Source organism: Diospyros lotus, chromosome 14, assembly GCF_014633365.1.
Source record: "Diospyros lotus cultivar Yz01 chromosome 14, ASM1463336v1, whole genome shotgun sequence".
Classification (NCBI taxonomy): Eukaryota; Viridiplantae; Streptophyta; class Magnoliopsida; order Ericales; family Ebenaceae; genus Diospyros; species Diospyros lotus.
Window position 1 is genome coordinate 18,709,609 of NC_068351.1, and position 17,418 is coordinate 18,727,026.

General features: G+C 38.4%; 1 protein-coding gene across 1 annotated transcript; it reads right to left on the reverse strand.

Moving 5' to 3' along the window:
* Window positions 1-2,248: 2,248 nt before the first annotated feature.
* LOC127790874 (caffeoylshikimate esterase-like) lies at window positions 2,249-9,563 on the reverse strand. The gene is made up of 7 exons (XM_052320603.1): window positions 8,599-9,563; window positions 6,192-6,230; window positions 6,037-6,107; window positions 3,467-3,531; window positions 3,226-3,315; window positions 3,011-3,103; window positions 2,249-2,817 (listed from the first exon to the last, which is right to left on the reverse strand). Exons 1-7 carry the CDS (start codon window positions 9,288-9,290, stop codon window positions 2,416-2,418), a joined length of 1,452 nt encoding a protein of 483 aa, XP_052176563.1. The 5' UTR covers window positions 9,291-9,563; the 3' UTR covers window positions 2,249-2,415.
* Window positions 9,564-17,418: the final 7,855 nt, after the last annotated feature.

Genomic DNA, 17,418 nt, shown 5'->3' on the forward strand with positions numbered 1-17,418 from the left:
CAATATGGGTATTAAAAACATCAAAAGAAATGGGTTTGGTTAACGGATCAAGCATCATGTTTTCTATAGAAATATGAGTGAAGACAATTTCTTGATTTGTGACTATTCTCAGATGTAATTATGCTTGATATCTATATGTTCTCTTAATATGATACTTGGGATCTTTTATATATCCCAAGGCAATCTTGCTATCATAATAAACTCTGCCTTAACAACAGTAAAGACATCCAAACTCTTACACAATCTCTTCAACCAAATAACCTCTTCAACCAAATAACCTCTTAAGTAGGTATAGAGCATGCTATAGATTCTACCTCCATGGTGGATAATGCAACACAAGATTGTTTCTTTCTACTCTATGTAATAGCATCCCTTAGAAAAAAGACATATCTTGAGATAGACTTTCATTGATCCAAATCACTTCCCTAGTCTACATCACTATAACTAATCAACTGCAAGTTTGAACCTTCAAAGGTGAGCATATAGTTTGTGGTCCCCTGAAAATAGCAAAAAGTTCTTTATACTATCTTCTAATGCTCAAAATTGAAATTACTTTGAAATCTATAAACTAACTTGATAGCAAAACTAATATTTGGTCAAACACATAACATATCTTACATCAAAGTCCCAATAGCACTTGCATAAGGTACTCGATCCATTCCATGTTCTTTTGGAGTCTTTCAATATAGATTTGAGCTTAAATTATGACCATTTGTAATTGGAGCATCCAAAATCATTCTAAAATCTTTTTAATATACATCTCTTGGGATAAACTAATGAGCTTTCTAGAAATATTCCTTATAATCTTGACACTGAACGCAATTAGTTTCACCCATTTTCTTCATTTCAAATGTTGAAGAAAGTCATTTCTTGACAACGACGAGTATCTCCAAATTTTTACTAGTGAATAAGATGCCATCTATATATAGTGACAATATTACGAAGTCCTTACTTGACCTTTTAAGATATACACAATGATCTTCTTTAGTCATCTTAAACTCATTTGAAAGAATGACTTGGTGAAATTGAAGATGCCATTGTCTAGATGATTGCTTCAAGCTATAAATCAACCTTTTGAGCTTGTAAACTTTATGCTTTTGACCTTTGGCTATGAAACCTTTAGGTTGATTCATATATATCTTTTCATCCAATTCTACATTAAGAAACACCCTCTTAACATCTATCTAATAGAGTTTTAGGTCCAGTTAAGCAACAATGGCTAACATTAAGCAAATTGAGTAGAACCTAACATCAGGTGAAAAAGTTTTCTCATAATCTATACCCTTAACTTGAGTGTAGCCTTTCACTATTAGATAGACCTTTTATTTATTTATGGATTCATCTATCTTTTTCTTTTTAATCTTAAGAATTTTATGGATCCGTCCGTCTTTCTATTTATTGACACGTAATTGTTTATTGTTATTTGTACAAGCAATATTATCTCTTCCTATCCAAATTGATGTTTCTTCCTTTCTTTTATTATTGTAAAAAAAAAATTTACACACAAATTTATAAATATATATATTCTTTCAAAATCTTCCTCTCTTATGACCAAACCCCCTAAATGAAAGGCTAAAGCGTCAGCAGCTGCGATTCCATTCTAAACGTTGGCCACCTACATAACCAGTTGACATACCTTTGTTGAGGAGAATTTTCTTATTTCTATTCTAGCTTGGGATAAGTTATATTAAATTTCTAGTTATTCCTATTACAACCTTGCTAGTCTGAGTTTGTTTAGCCTTAATCTTATTTTTATTATTTGTATGTTGTTGGAACTCATTTGCTACAATTCCATTTGTTAGATTGTATTTTAAAATAATCCCAAAGTCTAATTTGAAATAGGCCCAAGTGATTTATTCTAAAGTGAAGCCCAACCCTTCAATTTTATTTGAGTCCAGGCTTTCTATTTAATCACATTTTACTAAGTCCCATTCTCTGTTCCTTTTGTATAGCCCATAAACCAAGTTTAATAAAAGCTTAAAACTGTTTGTGATCGTTGGCACATGGAGACAAACTGTTGTAATTACCATAATACCTTTATTTCAACCAACAAGAAATTATGGTAATTTCAGCAATTCGGCCCACCATTTCAGCCTCCCAACTTTGGACGCTATATTGGTGTTCATAATAATAAGATGATGGCCAAATGAAGATCATGAGAACCCCCCCCTCCCCCAAACAGCGAAACAATCCAGGAACGATTGAAATCCATGCAAATCATCAAGCAAAAAAAAAAAAAAAACCAAGCTTAATCATAGCTAACAATGCATGCATTGCCCGAAATAAAACAAGAGTCCTGTTCATCCACAACTTCTTGTTGAATAAGTTGAATAAAATATCAAAGAGCTCCACAACTAGTTCATCCACATGTCCGGCTAGGCGACCAGGCACTCTCATGCAAAGTGCAACTTAACCTTAGATTCTCCTATTCAACCAATCAATAATGCCCTTCACAATCGCTTCCCGCTCCGGTTCGAAGAGCAGATCGTGCAACAATTCATCAAACAGCTTGATGGTTTTGTCAGTTGAGGAGGCCTCTTCGTACAGTTTCTTAGAAGCCTCAGGGTCAGTAATCATGTCAGCTGCACCGTGGAGAACTAGGAAGGGTACTCTCACTCTTGTCAAATTCTGCTGCAAGTATGATGTGATTCGAAGTATCTCGTTGCCAGTCCTTACCCTGATGGATCCAGTATACACCAGTGGATCTGAATACTTGGCCATTAGTGCGTCAGGGTCCCGGCAAACTGGCATACCCTGCTTGTTTGCAGCACTGAATTGGTATCTTGGGAACAAGAAGGAGAAAACTGGGGCAAGTACCTGCCATCCAAGAGATAACTACTAATTTCTTTTCTATGTGATAAACCAAAAATGAGCATATGCCAATTAAGCCACTTTATGCTTTTGCTTTTTGCTTGTTGACATGAGCAGTTCATAAAATCTGAACACACATGAATAACCAGAGAGTTCAATAGTTATTTCTTGACTTGCAAAAAGGAACTAAAAAATTTACCGCAAAAATTGGATGAGAGGGCTGAACTCCAACCGCAGGTGAAGTTAGTATGATACCAGCTACACAGGCTTCAATCTTTGGGTCAAGTACTGACTTCAGTGATTCATGTGAAAACAGCCAAACTTTGTTATTCCCAGATTGATGAACTCAATCACGTAAGCATACAAAAATTCAACAGAATATCCTAGCAATATTATCGTTTTAGCCAATCTTACCTTAAGGATTATGGCTGCACCAGTTGAATGGCCAAAGCAAAAACATGGAAGCCCTGGATTTTCAGCCAAAACCTTCGCAATAAATGATTTCTACATGAAACAGAAGATCAATCAGCAATCATACTAAGGTATAACTGTATTATATATGTATATTATCCATGAATGTTTATTCAAGCTAGGTATAACTGTATTATACATGTATATTATCCATGAATGTTTATTCAAGCTTCAAGTGGTGTACCGTGTCTGTAACAGCCTCATCAAGGGAGTGAACATATGCATGCAGCCCATCACTTCCACCATGTCCTTGAGCAGGGAAAAATTGGTAATTAGTTGGGAAAAATATATCAACTGAATACACAAACAAAGCTGCAGAATGCAAATACAGGATAAATAAACTACAACTTTGATCAGTTTCAATCAACCATTTATGTCTGGAAATAGAATCTCTATATTTCAAGACCTCAGCCTGGTATAAAGCAAAACAACAGGAGGAAAAATCAGAGAGATCAAATGACAAGGTAACTTTGTTCATGTTTGCAGAGACCAAAAAAAAAGAGGAGAAATTGGACCGATTTATGGATTAATTTCCAGAACTGAACCCCAGGATAACTAAATAATGAGATAAACTGATATTCCCATTTAGCTTATTCTACACGCCTAGCTACCAAAAAGAGTAGAGTTCTCTATTAATTCCACATCAGACCTGAAAGTCAGGCATTCAACCAGCAAACCTAAGTTACAAAAGATCACTTGACTGTATAAACAAGTTCAGAGTAAAATTTCTGGTATTGAATATACTTCTAATGCATTTTTCTTGAAGGACCAACAGGATGACTCAATTCTGCCCAAAAGCACACAATGGCTCTAGATTTCCTAAACCATCATGGATCCTCCCTTAATAGTAGTATTCATGTATTCGCAAGGACATGTGCAAAGTCTCAAATAATAAGCTTACTTAATAACCAGGGCTTCAAAAGTTACTTTTTGACATCAATGGGCATCTGCAATGCAATACACCCATCCCTGCAACATCAAAATATACATGCACAATTGAAGAATTGTTATCTCTAAATTAAAAATAGTAGGCTACTTTTTTGAAAGACTACCCAAAAATGCATGGGCATGCTATGTTCAAAGGAAGAGGAAAACAATTTCAAAATTTGTGACTACTGATTTTAATGTACAAGCACCTCAGCCTCAAAAAATCACATTAGTAAATTAGCTATTACAATTTCTTTTGACAGTCCTACGAAGCCTTCATCATGCTTCTCAGTTTGTCAATTGGTGCAGAATTTGGTGGCTCTGGCCAAGTGCAAAAACCATCATCAGTTATGCATTTTCCCAAAGGCCTTATCCTTGACATATGTAAAACAGACTCAACTATAGAAAGGCCCATCCAGTAGTGAATCTAGAGATGACTGATTTAAAAAAAAAAAAAAAAGCATCATGAACAGCAGGGCCAAATAATCAGTCAACCTTGATGGCCAAATGAAATGGTCAAGGACCTGTCTCAGAATCCACAGGTTCCTGGGTCATCAATTTGTCATCTAATGGGGTGTTCTACATTCATAGGGCCAAGGCCTCCCCTCCCCTTATCCCTCTACCAGTCTGTCATTTTTTGTTGATTCTTTTCTTTATGAACCCTTCCTGTAGCTAATTGAATATTAGATCCCAGTGCAAGATAAACAATGGAAGTAATGAAAATTATAGTAGTTGAAAAAAAGAAATTTTTGAGAATGATAAAATCAGTTAGCCTTTTCTGGTCCTCAGCTGTTATTCGTCTAGATGAGAAAATTGGGAACTGAGAAGCCATTAACCACTTGTGATGAATTAAATGTCCTGCTGCCTGGTATCTTATAATCCATTTCAAACTCAAAATCAAAATAATAATGATTGTTGGAAAACTGAAGCAGGGGAGTCAAACAATCACCAGGTATATGAGTAATCAAGAGAAATCAAGAAAGAATTAAAGGACCTTCACCTATCACTAGAATAACATTTTATTTTAGCCAGGGGCGGGGCCAAGGAGGGGACAACCGGGGTAACTCTCTGCTGCCAGGACTTGACCTGTGCATTTTTTAATAGAATAGCATTTTTGGATCAGCAATCCTCACTCCCAATATAATAACATATTTCATTCTCATTGAGCAAAAACATCAGAGATAGATTTTTTTGATGGCAGACTCACCAGCCCCAAAGAGTACAAACTTTGAGAATTCAACCTTGTAGCATCCAAGTGTATCTAGACAGTTAGCAAGGTTGATCACAAACTTTGGAGGAGTACTAATTATTATCTCTAAGATGGAAAACAATTATAATTAGTAAATCTCTTATCCCTTAGTTTTTGTATTGCTGAAACAAGCTGACTATAGAAGAGAACGTGACAACTCAACATAGAAACTAGAGAAAATGATTAATTAGATAAAGAAAAGATAGGGTAGACAGGCTTCAATGCTAGTAGATCCCTAAAGAAAATTTTATGCTAGGGGAAAACACATTATTTTCAAGACAGCCTTCTTGTAGGGGAAATGTAAAAGACCAGAAGTTAGACGTTGAAGTATATAATGTTGTTACACTTTCATTGTGAAATATAGTGGTACCATCAACATGGAAAAACAAACAAGGCAACTATATGGGTAGAAAAAACAAAAGTAGCAGCAGAACTGCTGCACCCCTCATGCAAAGGAGAAAGAAATAAGAGAGACAGGAAGACAAGGAACCAAAATTCATAATCCATCTCTTATAGTTGTCAAACATTAAAAAAGAAAAGATGAAGAGGATGGCCTGTGAAAATGATTTTGAGCTTACCAATCCAATCCATTGCATAAACCTTGTATCCATTTACATTCAGCTCCTTTGCAAAAGCACTGTATCTATCACTGTGAAAAGTTATATGTTAATTGACCAAGTAGCAAAACCAACTGAACACAATAATATATATTAGAGGAAAGATGATTACAAACCCGTGCTCATTCAGGCCATGCAAAACAACCACAACACCCCTGCACAGGACAGAAGCCACGATCAGCCCTTAATCCTTGGTCCAAAGATTTACAGTAAATTGATTTCTTTTAAAACATAAATTGAAATAATCAGCACAGAATCCTTAGAGGCAACATGATATGGCTTCCACTAAAGGGTGTCCCCAAGTGCATGAGGCTCCCTACTTTGCAAGTGTTAGGCGAGGGCTGTATTTGCAGGCAGCCTTTCCCCTACTTTTTTGCAAAGAGGCTGTTTCCAAAACTCAAACCCATGACCTTTTGGTCACCAATGAGCAACACCTGATACTTCTTCCACTTAACAAAACAATCGTTTAATGAAGTTCGATGAAAAAACTCGAGGCAGGGTGGCCAAGTTTATTCGATTCTCCAGTAAGATTTTATCATGGACATATATTCGCACAACATTCCAGTTCCCAGAACTGGAAGCCTAGCTATATACACTGTTCAGATCACTTTGACCATATTTACCCTAGCTCTTGCCAGTTGTTATTGACTCAAAAAACCTCCCTTCTCACAAGTCCTAAGAATTTGCATAAGATCTAAAATGGAATTTGGTGATGTAAAAATAGAAATGGAAAACATCATACTGCATAATAACAGCAAATGTTGTCAAATATATCATGAGTCTTGATCTTGAAATTAATTTTTTTTTAGTTAGGGAAACCCCATTATTGTAAAGGCCTGGAAGAATGAAAAAGAAAAAAAACCAGCACATCAAAAGAAACAATTTGTACTTTCTTTCTCTTTGCATCCCGTACTTAAAGATATGCCTTGGAAAGAACTACTCTTACCCTGTTACTTGAAAATTCAACTATTTTTTTACTTTCGCTAAAGAAGTAGATGAACCCAATTCATTTGCAGACAGGTTTGTTCTAACTAAATATGTGAGCACAAGTTAGCCTAACCTACACAAATTGTCCAGGTCTCTTTCCTGTAATTATTTTTTATATAAATTACAAGTAACAATAACAACATTCCAAGCCTTAATCCCTCCATGGAGACCAGCTTTAGGAATTCTAACTTGCCAGTTATTTCCATTTATGACCTTATTTTCTTCAATCTAAAATTACAAAAAAGTGATACGAGACAACTGTGTTTTTACTTCTTCCTGGTAATGCTATATGGAAATTTCCTTTTGTTCCCAGAAAATGGAAAACTTGTTCACCACGTATATGACAATGTATCATTTTTATCAATTTTATTCTTCAATAGTCTTCCTAGGGATTAAATTATAACAATCAAACAAAGTGATGACTAAATTGTGATTTGACAACAGGTGATTATAGTAATTCCTTCAACCTAAATGCTGGAGTCTCAATTTTTCTTTTTTGTTAGTAAAGCTAGAGTATTACCGTTCAGAATTCATAATTCAAAATGTCAGGTGATGGGACTTCTTCCACAAAGCTCAGCAGCTCAATATATCCCGAACATATTAATTGTTTAGTTCTTTGACTTATATCCACTGTGCATCTAGCAGCAAGAGGCAATAGAATGATTGCTTAAGCAATCCATTGGTTTCTTCGAACACCAAATTGCCAAATTGTGTGCCAATTGAAAAGAGTAGTAAAAAGCAAAAGAACAAAAAAAGAACTGCCAAGGCATCTCATTGCAACAGAGAGAATTCTGTCTCTCCTATATATAGGAGCATAACTATAATATTGAAAGAAGTCACTTTCAGTATTTTGTTTTTTTTCTCCGGACAAGTATTTGAAGTAGTAATTTTCATCAAAATTATACTTGGGAGTCGTGACCTTGGGAGGCTGTCCGGTTACAGTAGAATTGTAAGTGATAAGATGCACAGGAACATAATATTCCCTCTAAGAAATGATTGCTATGCAGTGCGGCAGACATCAGGTGCTGAAGTGGGTGTATTGTTGAGAATATGCCTCTTGTTCTGTAATTATGGAATGCAGCATCAGAAATTAAGACAAACCAGTTCATTGTAATTTACCCTATTGAACTGGGACCTTCGAATTTAATGGTCGATGGGGGCAAGAAGAATAACAGACGTCTTTTCTGGTTATTCCCGTTACCAGATTAGCGAAATGAAACGTACCAACAATTTCATTACCATATGGAAAAAAAAAAAAACATAAAGTCCGAATACTTGCATGTAGGTGATTCATTTCCGCAGACTGGAAACAAAGAAAAATCACCTTTCATTAAAAAGAGTGAAAATGATGCACAAATGTATAATCGACACAATTGGTGAGCGAGAACGGATGTAGCTCACTCCACCGAATTAAATTAAGACGATGATTTTTTTTTTTTCAGAATAAATAGGAGCCAAAAGAAATAAATAATTATAGTGGCGAATTGAAGAAGGAAAGGGAATTATTATAAGGGAAGAAAGAAAAAAAGGAAAGACCTGACTTCTGCCGAAACGGGGGTCCATGATTGAGTGAACATTGTTTTCCCTCCGGGAGTAGCGAAAAGAGAAAAGTCCCTGAAGAACACATCGCCCTTACCCTGAACACCGTCCTCCATCACCCTCTGAATGGCAAGCGCTCTCCTGGACGCCACCTCCTGATCAACAGCCGCCGCCGCCGCGGCGCTGCTCTTCCATGGCACACTGGCCGGAACCCTCACCACCGCTCCCTTCCTCTGGCTCTGACTAATACTACTGCTCCCAGCACCATCCTGTTTCTTTTGTTTCTTCTCATCCTTCAATTTGTCGGACGAGGACGAGGACGAGGACGAGGAGGAGGAGGAGGACGACGTGTCCTTCCGGCCACGGAAGGGCATAAGCAAGAGCAGGAGGAACGCATTGACGAGCAGCAAGAAACTCCTGAGCACTCTCGGAGAGAAGAGAGCGGTGACGCGGCCGCTCGCCCCCGACGTTAGCATCACCGAAGAAGAAGAAGAAGAAGCGTCTTTGGCCGCCATTGAAACCGACAGAAAATGATCGAATTTGGAAACTGCAAGCGCCGGAACGCCGTCTGATTTCGACTTCAGTTTCCTGATCTCGAAACGAAACTGAGATCGAAATCGATCAATACTTGGATTAGGGGATCGCGTCGGAGGAACTGGCAACGTTTGGATGGTCGACAAGCAAATCATAAAAGGGAAAAAAATGTACAGTACACGCTAAAATTAGCAGGAAAAATTCCTAATTAAGCGGCAGAAGCTTCTCGACAGCAAAAAAGAATTGATAGAAACCAGAGAGTCTTCTATATTTATCCAAACTGCAGGTCTCTTGAATTGGCAGAAGAAGAAGAACAAGAAGAAGACGAGGAGAAGAAGGGAGTATTATATATATATCCTTTCGGTCTTGGGTTGGAATTCAAAGGGGGGAAACTCAGACTCAGAGAGGTCTTTGATTGGATTTGATTTCTTTTAAATTTAGTTATAGGTCGGCTAATCGGGAAACAGAATGTATGCGCCACGCACGCGCACGGCTCCGTCGCTTTCCGTATCATCTACAGAGTGTACGGTTGAGGCGATTCCAAGTGTCAATTCCGTTGCGATCCATCCAATCTTCATTCATCTGCATCTCTCAGCCATAAGCCAGCCAGCCACAATAAACTGTACATATGCGGCGAGGCGAGGCGTCTATATTTCACGTGCCAGCAGCTGCTTGCTTTTTGAAAAAGTCAAAATCTCTCATTTTTTTTTTGTTCTCCACAGCTGCCCTACGCAAGTCTCTGTTGTTGGGGCATTGTTTGCTCCTTGTTTTTGACTGTCACTTCGCCATCAATTTTAGTCCTAGCTGGTTCCACTCCAGTCCTTGGTAGCTCTCCGCTATTTGCTTACTAGTTTTGAGCTCAACCGCAAAACAGAGATTGGGAGATTTGCTCCAATGTTTCTTGGAAAGATCCTCGTATACTTAAAAGTTGATAGACTTGAAAAAGGGGTAAAGGAAAAGTCAAAGACAAAAAGAGATTATGAACTTCTCCCTCATATATATATATTGCTTGCTGATGCATTGGATGTAATTATTGGAAAGTAATGGGCGCGGTTAATGTGATTTCCATTTGAATTGTCGCTGGGGGGGGGGGGGGGGGGGGGGGGGCATAGTGGAATTTAATCAACTCTCTTAGTTGTCCTTTGGGTTTTATGGCTTGTGGGGTCCATGACTAGCGTGGTTGCCTCGTCAACTGCTAACCTCCTTTCCTATTCCTATAGCTCCACGTGTAGCAGTGAAATGGCCATCTAGCATCATAAAGAGCACCAGATTTCTTACTTCAATTTTTTTAATTTATTGGGTTACAGAGGTAGAAGAAATGTTGCCCTTCTTGCAAATTCCCAACTTTCCAAGAGTTTGAGGCTGGCTTGAATGCATAGTACTAAGGCAATGGCTCTAGATATATTATCGGCAGTGGTGGAGGCATATTTGCAAGGGTCGTGACTGAAGGCTTCTTGACAGTAAGTACTGGCCTGAAGGCGTGTTGCTAAGGCATAGATAGGCCCCAGACATGTTGCCAACAATGGCAAGACATAAATATTGTTAAGGCAGTAGCCAAGGGAGTATTGCTAGAAATGGTTTGAAAATATATTGCTAAAGTAGTAGCTGAAGCGTATCGGTAGCAGTGGCAAGGCATATTTACTAGGGGAGTGGGTCGAAGGCACGTTGCTAAGGTAGAGGCTCGAGGCATATTATCTGTACTGGCATTTGCTAAGGTCATGTTGACAGCAGTAGCCCAAGACATATTGCTAAGTAACTGGCATTTTGGTGGAAACACACTATTGTGTTGGTTTGAAATCCTTTTACTAAAGTAATCTTTTAAAATACCTTTTGAATATTTTATTTAGGAAAACAAAAATTTGTTATGTAACATATCACATTTAACAAAAATTATCTTAAAACTAATTATACCACTACACCTAAATTCATCTTCACATAAATAGTGACTAGAAAAATTGAACTGTAACTGTTGTTATCAAAATTACAACAATTGAAATTTATAGTGTGGGAATGCTTTGTGATGATGCAGAACTGATCACCTTATTTTATCTCGGACCAATTACCTACAAAAAGGGCGGGGGACTTGCTCCCCGTGATCCCTCTGAAGCTTAAGTCAGTTCATAGGGTTATAAATTGGAGATAATAGAAAAAATAATAGAAGAGTCCCTTAGGAATCAGATCCCCCTACCTGTAGAGGCTGTCCTCTATTTATAGATGTCGCTTGGCCTTTCCCTTAGGAGATAAAATATATTTCAAAAATATAGGTCGATTCCCTTTCCATGGGGAGAAAAGATAATATTCCCTAATAGAGATAATTCTTGGAATGTTGGAGATATTCTTGGTTGACTCAATCTTCCTCTCTCTCTTTCCAGTTCAAAATCATAATAAAGATTATAAAAACACGTGGAGTTCCTAGGACTTGACACGTGACGATCGCATATTGGCTTTTATTGGCACACATGGCTCCAAGTTAATGGTAACCTCTCAAGGATAGTACAATAAAATTGCCCCTGTAAATATTCCCTCATCACTTTGGTCATGGTAAAACAAGGCGAATGACTGTCAGACGTCTACTCGTGGAAATAGGCAGTGGGCGGCTTCATTTTCCAAGAGAAAAGTAAGGAACTGCTCGGAAGGACTCTGGTCTCTAACTGTCAAGTAAGGGCAATTCGAAAAGTCACAGTGGCAATTTAGGAGGACGAAGTCCGAATAAAATATAGTTGTTCGGGGCGAGGCTAGCGACTGGTACGGGTAGTGCATGAAAAATGCAAGTGGTGCAGTAAGGTTGAGAAGAAAACTTGCGACATGTATGGGTGTGTAGGCTATAGTGTGACTTGCAGTCTTTCTCTTTGGGGGAGGCCCATGGCAAGCGTGGGCACACAAGTAGCAGGTGGTCTATTATCTTTAGGGGAAGCTTGTGGTAGGTGTGGGCACGCAGTCACAAGGGTAATAACGCAGCTTGCAGCCTTCAAGTGAAGCTTGTGGCAGGTGTGGGCACATAGGCAGCTACACGACCTGCAGCCTCCGAGGGAAACACGTTGGCTATGTGAACTTTGAGGGAAGCTTGCGACAAGCATGGGCATGCTAGCGCACGGGTAGTAGTGTGGCTTGCAACCTCCTGGTGAAGCTTGTGGCAAGCATAGGCACGCTGGTAGCAGCACGACTCGCAGCTTCCAAGGGAAACTAGATGGCTATGTGAACTTTAAGAGAAGTTGGAGGGCTGCATGAACTTCGGGTGGAAATATGCTCACAAGAACAAGTTAGAAGACACGCAAGGATTCCTTATCTGTGTATGCCCTCCGATGCTTAAGTCGGTTAAGGAAGAAAAATAGAAAATGGTTATCTATGAGAATCGTGAAATGTGATGGTTCCACTGGATGCACAGTAAAAATAGAGTATAAAGGTCAATATTGTTGATGTATCGGAGTGCCCCCCAAAAAGGTCATTTTCCCGATGAGAGAATGAGTATTTATAGGTGTTTTGTGCCATGAATATTAGCGGAAGACACAGTCAAGTATATCTCATAATCCTGACCACAACCGATCGGTTCAGACACACACTATGAATTACTCATAGCGGGAACCTTGAAATATAAAGTATATATATACTATATGAATATCACAGAGACACGACCCACATTCTCACTGTTCGCCTTTATTATTAATCGACGACTTTTCCACCAGCACCGCTTTTCCCATCTTAGACCCCGAGCCATTTGTTGGGTTAATGGAGTAAAATAGGGTGAGTTCGAGGACACAGTAAAGGTAATATGAGATGCGGTAAATTAAAATGCATGACAATTATAGAATGATGTGAAGTGTATCATGCATGTAGACCTATCCACCACATCCTGGTTTGAATTTTGGTGGCCCCACTGACTTCATCTAGGACCCCATATCGAGACTCACACGGCCCAAATCTATAGCTCTATGCCTAGGCACTTCCCCCATCGTCTAACACAAGCCATGCCAAAATAAATTTACACACAAAGCATATTAAACCCTTACTGCGTATTAGTCGCTTGCTTCGTGTTGGATCCGCATCCCAATTCTCTATATAATTATAAAATAATATAATTAGGCACACGGTTAATTTTAATTAACACTATTAAATAAATAAATTTAAAATATTTTTATACCTCGCGTATATCCACAGGTAGAGTTTCAATACTTCCAAACTTCCAATGTTTTATAGTAGAAAACACCACTATTTATAAGCGTTAGAGGCTTGGGTGAAGGAGACACAAAGGCTGGGGGTCAGAAGAAAGCCCCCTATAGATTGCTACGTGGCAACAGTGGAGAGGGGAAGGGTGGCGCACGGCTATGCCACACGCCTAAAAATAGCGCCCCGGCTGGTTGGAAAAATTCCAACCAATTCTTTTGTGCGCTCGCCCTCCCACTCAAACCCAAGTCACTCGGCTGGTCCCTCGCGCACGTGACCAGCTGGGCTGGCTTCCTCCATTGCTATTTAATATGTCTAAATTAAATTTAAAGTACCCTTTGCCTTCCCCCTGCCAAAATTCATTAAATACAACATTATTTATTAATTTCCCACTCCATAACCATTCAATAAATCATAATTAAATCCTCATAGCCACAACTCTTTAATAAATCACAAATAATTCATCCCAACCTCACAATTAACCAATAATCATACACAAATCATCATAAACCCAATGATTAATTATTTTTCAAAGTCAGGGATGCTACGGCTCATGTAGCCTCCTAGGGGGAACTTGCCCTGTGGGGGAGCTCGCATGGCCTATGAGCACGTGACCTTTTTGCATGGGCATGCATAATAACTTGTTTTGTGCATGTTTGCCACCTTGTAACTTGGATGGATAAGACTTGAACCATTGCCTCGAATTGTATCTCAGGTAATTCTGGAACAACTTTCTTGCCCTATTATCCCTATGGAGAAATTTCCAAAAAAAAATATACATAGGTGGACACTTGACCAATTTATGGAACAAGAATAGCCCTCCCCTCCTCCCCTCTCAACTCTTTGCTTTGACTTTTAAGTCAAAGAAAAGAGTATATGATTTTTGCGCATCCACCTTGTTAAAAGGAAAATAATTACTTGAGTATATGGCTTTGTATTGTGTTGCGTATTTGAAAGTGAGTGAATGCATGTGCTGTATAGGAAAGTAAAGGAGTAAGGTGATGATACCCTGTATTACCTTTGTACTTTCCTTAAATCTGTCAACCACATTGGTTAGAAAAATAACATGGAAAGATAAAATTTGATGGTGTCATACCTTGATGGGTAGGGGTGTAAGAACATCCCCTTTTGCCCTACCAGAATGTTTTCCTGTCATGCTAGTAAATATCCAACTCCCTAGTCATAGGGTCAAGTGTCGGGATCTTTTAACACATTCAAGTTAATACATTAATGAGCATTGATAGCATAAATAAGAAGAATTTAAAGTGGACCTCCCATTGAAGAACATCAGACACACTCCAAGGATAATACTGATCACCCATGGATGATAACTAAGGTTTGCTCCTACACAATCCCTTGGATTCTCACTAGGCCACTGCACAGGATCTAAGTGTGGCCACATCTAGCCTGACCACCTTAATGGGCTTTGAACACAAGGGGTTCTTGGAACCAGACCACTAGAATAGGGCTTAAGCTAGGTAAGCCTTAGCTTTTTCCATGAGGTAGGTTCAAGGTGAAATGGCTCAGATTAGATTGTCTGGGGGAGGATACATAGATAAACTAAGCTCAGCTAGGGACTTTGTGTGACTTGGCTCCCCAAAGTCGAGTAGATTCACGTTGTGGGTGCTTGGTTTTCAGGGAGACACTAAACATCGACCCTTTATATTCCTTATAAATTTCCTGGCTAGGATCGTAGGCGCTGGGTCTTAGGAGACATTAGACATTAGCCCTGTTGAAGACTATTTCCAATGCTTTCTACACTATCCCATAGTCTCTAACTAGGCCTCCACGGGGAATCCAGGTGTGCCCATCTTTGGCCTGACAACCTTGCTGGATTTTAAGTAAGAGAAACCCTTGGAGCCAAACTATTGCGATGAATTGGTGATTAGGTAAGGTAAGCCTCAATTTTAACCATGGAGTAGGTCCAAGGTGAAATAGCTCACACTAGGTTGCCTGAGGGTGGAGTCATAAGCTAGGCTAAGCTCGGTATAAGGTTATAGCACGACTTGGCTCCTCAAGATGACAGATATGCTAGACATCGGCCCTTTCGTGTGTTGGCTTTGATAGAAATACTAGACATATACCCTTTCAAGAACTGGTTTTGATAAAAATACCAAACATTAGCCCTTTTGAGTGTTAGTTTTGATAGAAATACTTTTGTTTTTATGTGGCTCAGTTCCCCAAGCCCATGTCACTAAAATAAAGGGATATAATTTTATGATTTTGTTTATGTGGCTCAGTTCATCTCACCTATGTCTGCAGAAGGTACAATGAGGGATAATTTTATGTGAATGCTTTTATTGGCCTAGTTCAGTCCATCTTGCCTACGTCCATAATTTGTAGTTTTTGTATGAATATTTTGCTTACGCAATTTAACACTTCTTGCCTACATCCATGATTTACAATTTTTTGCACGAATATTTTGTTTACGCAGTTTAACACAACTCACCTATGTCTATGATTAATTGCACGGGCACACACACGTACATACCCTTATTCATTATTTTTGTTTTTACATGAATGCTTTTGTTTACGTAGTTTAACGCATCTCACTTACATCCATGAGGATACACGAGTACCTGTGAGTTATTACATTTAGGAATATATCTAGGGCTTTCCAAATGTTCCTTTATCACGACGACCATTGTCTTTGCTTCACTTCCCTTGGTTATTGTATCTAATTATGGAAGCTTATCTTTGCTAATCCATCTTTAGCCTTTTTGTTTAGCCTTAAAGTTGTTTTAGACGATTGAGGATGAACTAATCAAGCTTGCATTCATGAACTAAATATTCCAATTGATTCCTTACGTCACGACATTCCTTGATTGAGTGACCTGGGCCTCTGTGGAATTCACAAAAAGAATTCGAGTTTCTTTCTCAAGATTTGTCAGAAAGATGAAGGAATTGAATTAACCCCGTAAGTCACACAATGGAGAGTATCGTAGTGAGGGAGTCTAAGAAAGGTGTGAAGGTTTGACACTTCACTTTTGTAACGCCCCATTTTTTCGAGTGTTAAATAACTTAGGAATTTTGAGAATATTTTTTTTTCCAACATAAATCATTTCCCGACAATCTCGTTCTACCTTCCCACATACTAAACAAGAATAAATAAGCTAAGATAGGTAATCATCATAAATGCAGAAACTTAAAATTGAAACCTGATATAGTACATAACTGAATTCACTTAATCATAACATAAGAATCTGTATCATCATATCATCAAATACTTAAATACATGAAGACTTATCTGTACAATCTGACGATTTCTCAGAAATACATTAAATAGTAACAATTATACATGATCTTCAATATAGCATAATCTTCTAACCATGACTAAAAACTTATCCTGAATCCTCACGAAGGTGCATATACCGAAACAACTCATCGAACTCATCGGCCACGTCATCACGTGCCATCACATCTCAATCATCCCCTTGCCATAGTTGCAAATCCTAACTAAAACGTTTGAATGTTTCAGGGGAATAACCTAATTAGAAGATGAATATTCTAGTGAGGGTTTAATAATATGATACATGAATGCATGATGCAATAACATGAATGATCACATACCCTAGTATAACTTCCCTAGCCCACTGGCCTGGTACGGAACCCTAGGTAGAATCCTGACCTATTTTCAAGATAATCCTAACGTTGTTCCATCTTTTTCCCTTGGGGAATTAAGACTACATTATCAAGGCGACATCCCAATTCCATGCACGAGTATCAATATACCAATAATATCGTACCATGCACAAATCATAATCCATCGATGCAACAATATATGTATAAATATGATAGGATGCTCATATAATACATATAACCTAGTCACTTTCATGACTATCATGCTCAACATAGGCAAAATATAACATGTATAAGCTTTTGGGAAAAAATCACTCACCTTTAGCATGAAGTTCGAAATACCTCAAAAAAAGTGCATCGCCTCGATTTTAGTGCCGGACCTCAATTTTCGTGCCAAACCTCAAAAGTTGCACAAATCATTAGTCCTCGAGCACAACAATCCTATAAAACATATTTAATCACAAAATATTTCAATACCTCAATTTCTTGATATTTTCCTTCATTTTCTCTCATTTTACCTTCTAAAACTCCAAATAAATACCT

Excerpts from the sequence above, each read along its gene's own strand:
- LOC127790874 (XM_052320603.1), bottom strand. The coding sequence starts at position 9,290 with ATGATTTGCTTGTCGACCATCCAAACGTTGCCAGTTCCTCCGACGCGA. Across the intron at positions 6,108-6,191 it reads CATGGCCTGAATGAGCACGG|TGATAGATACAGTGCTTTTG; the intron begins GTTTGTAATCAT and ends AACTTTTCACAG. Across the intron at positions 3,316-3,466 it reads ATGAGGCTGTTACAGACACG|AAATCATTTATTGCGAAGGT; the intron begins GTACACCACTTG and ends TGTTTCATGTAG.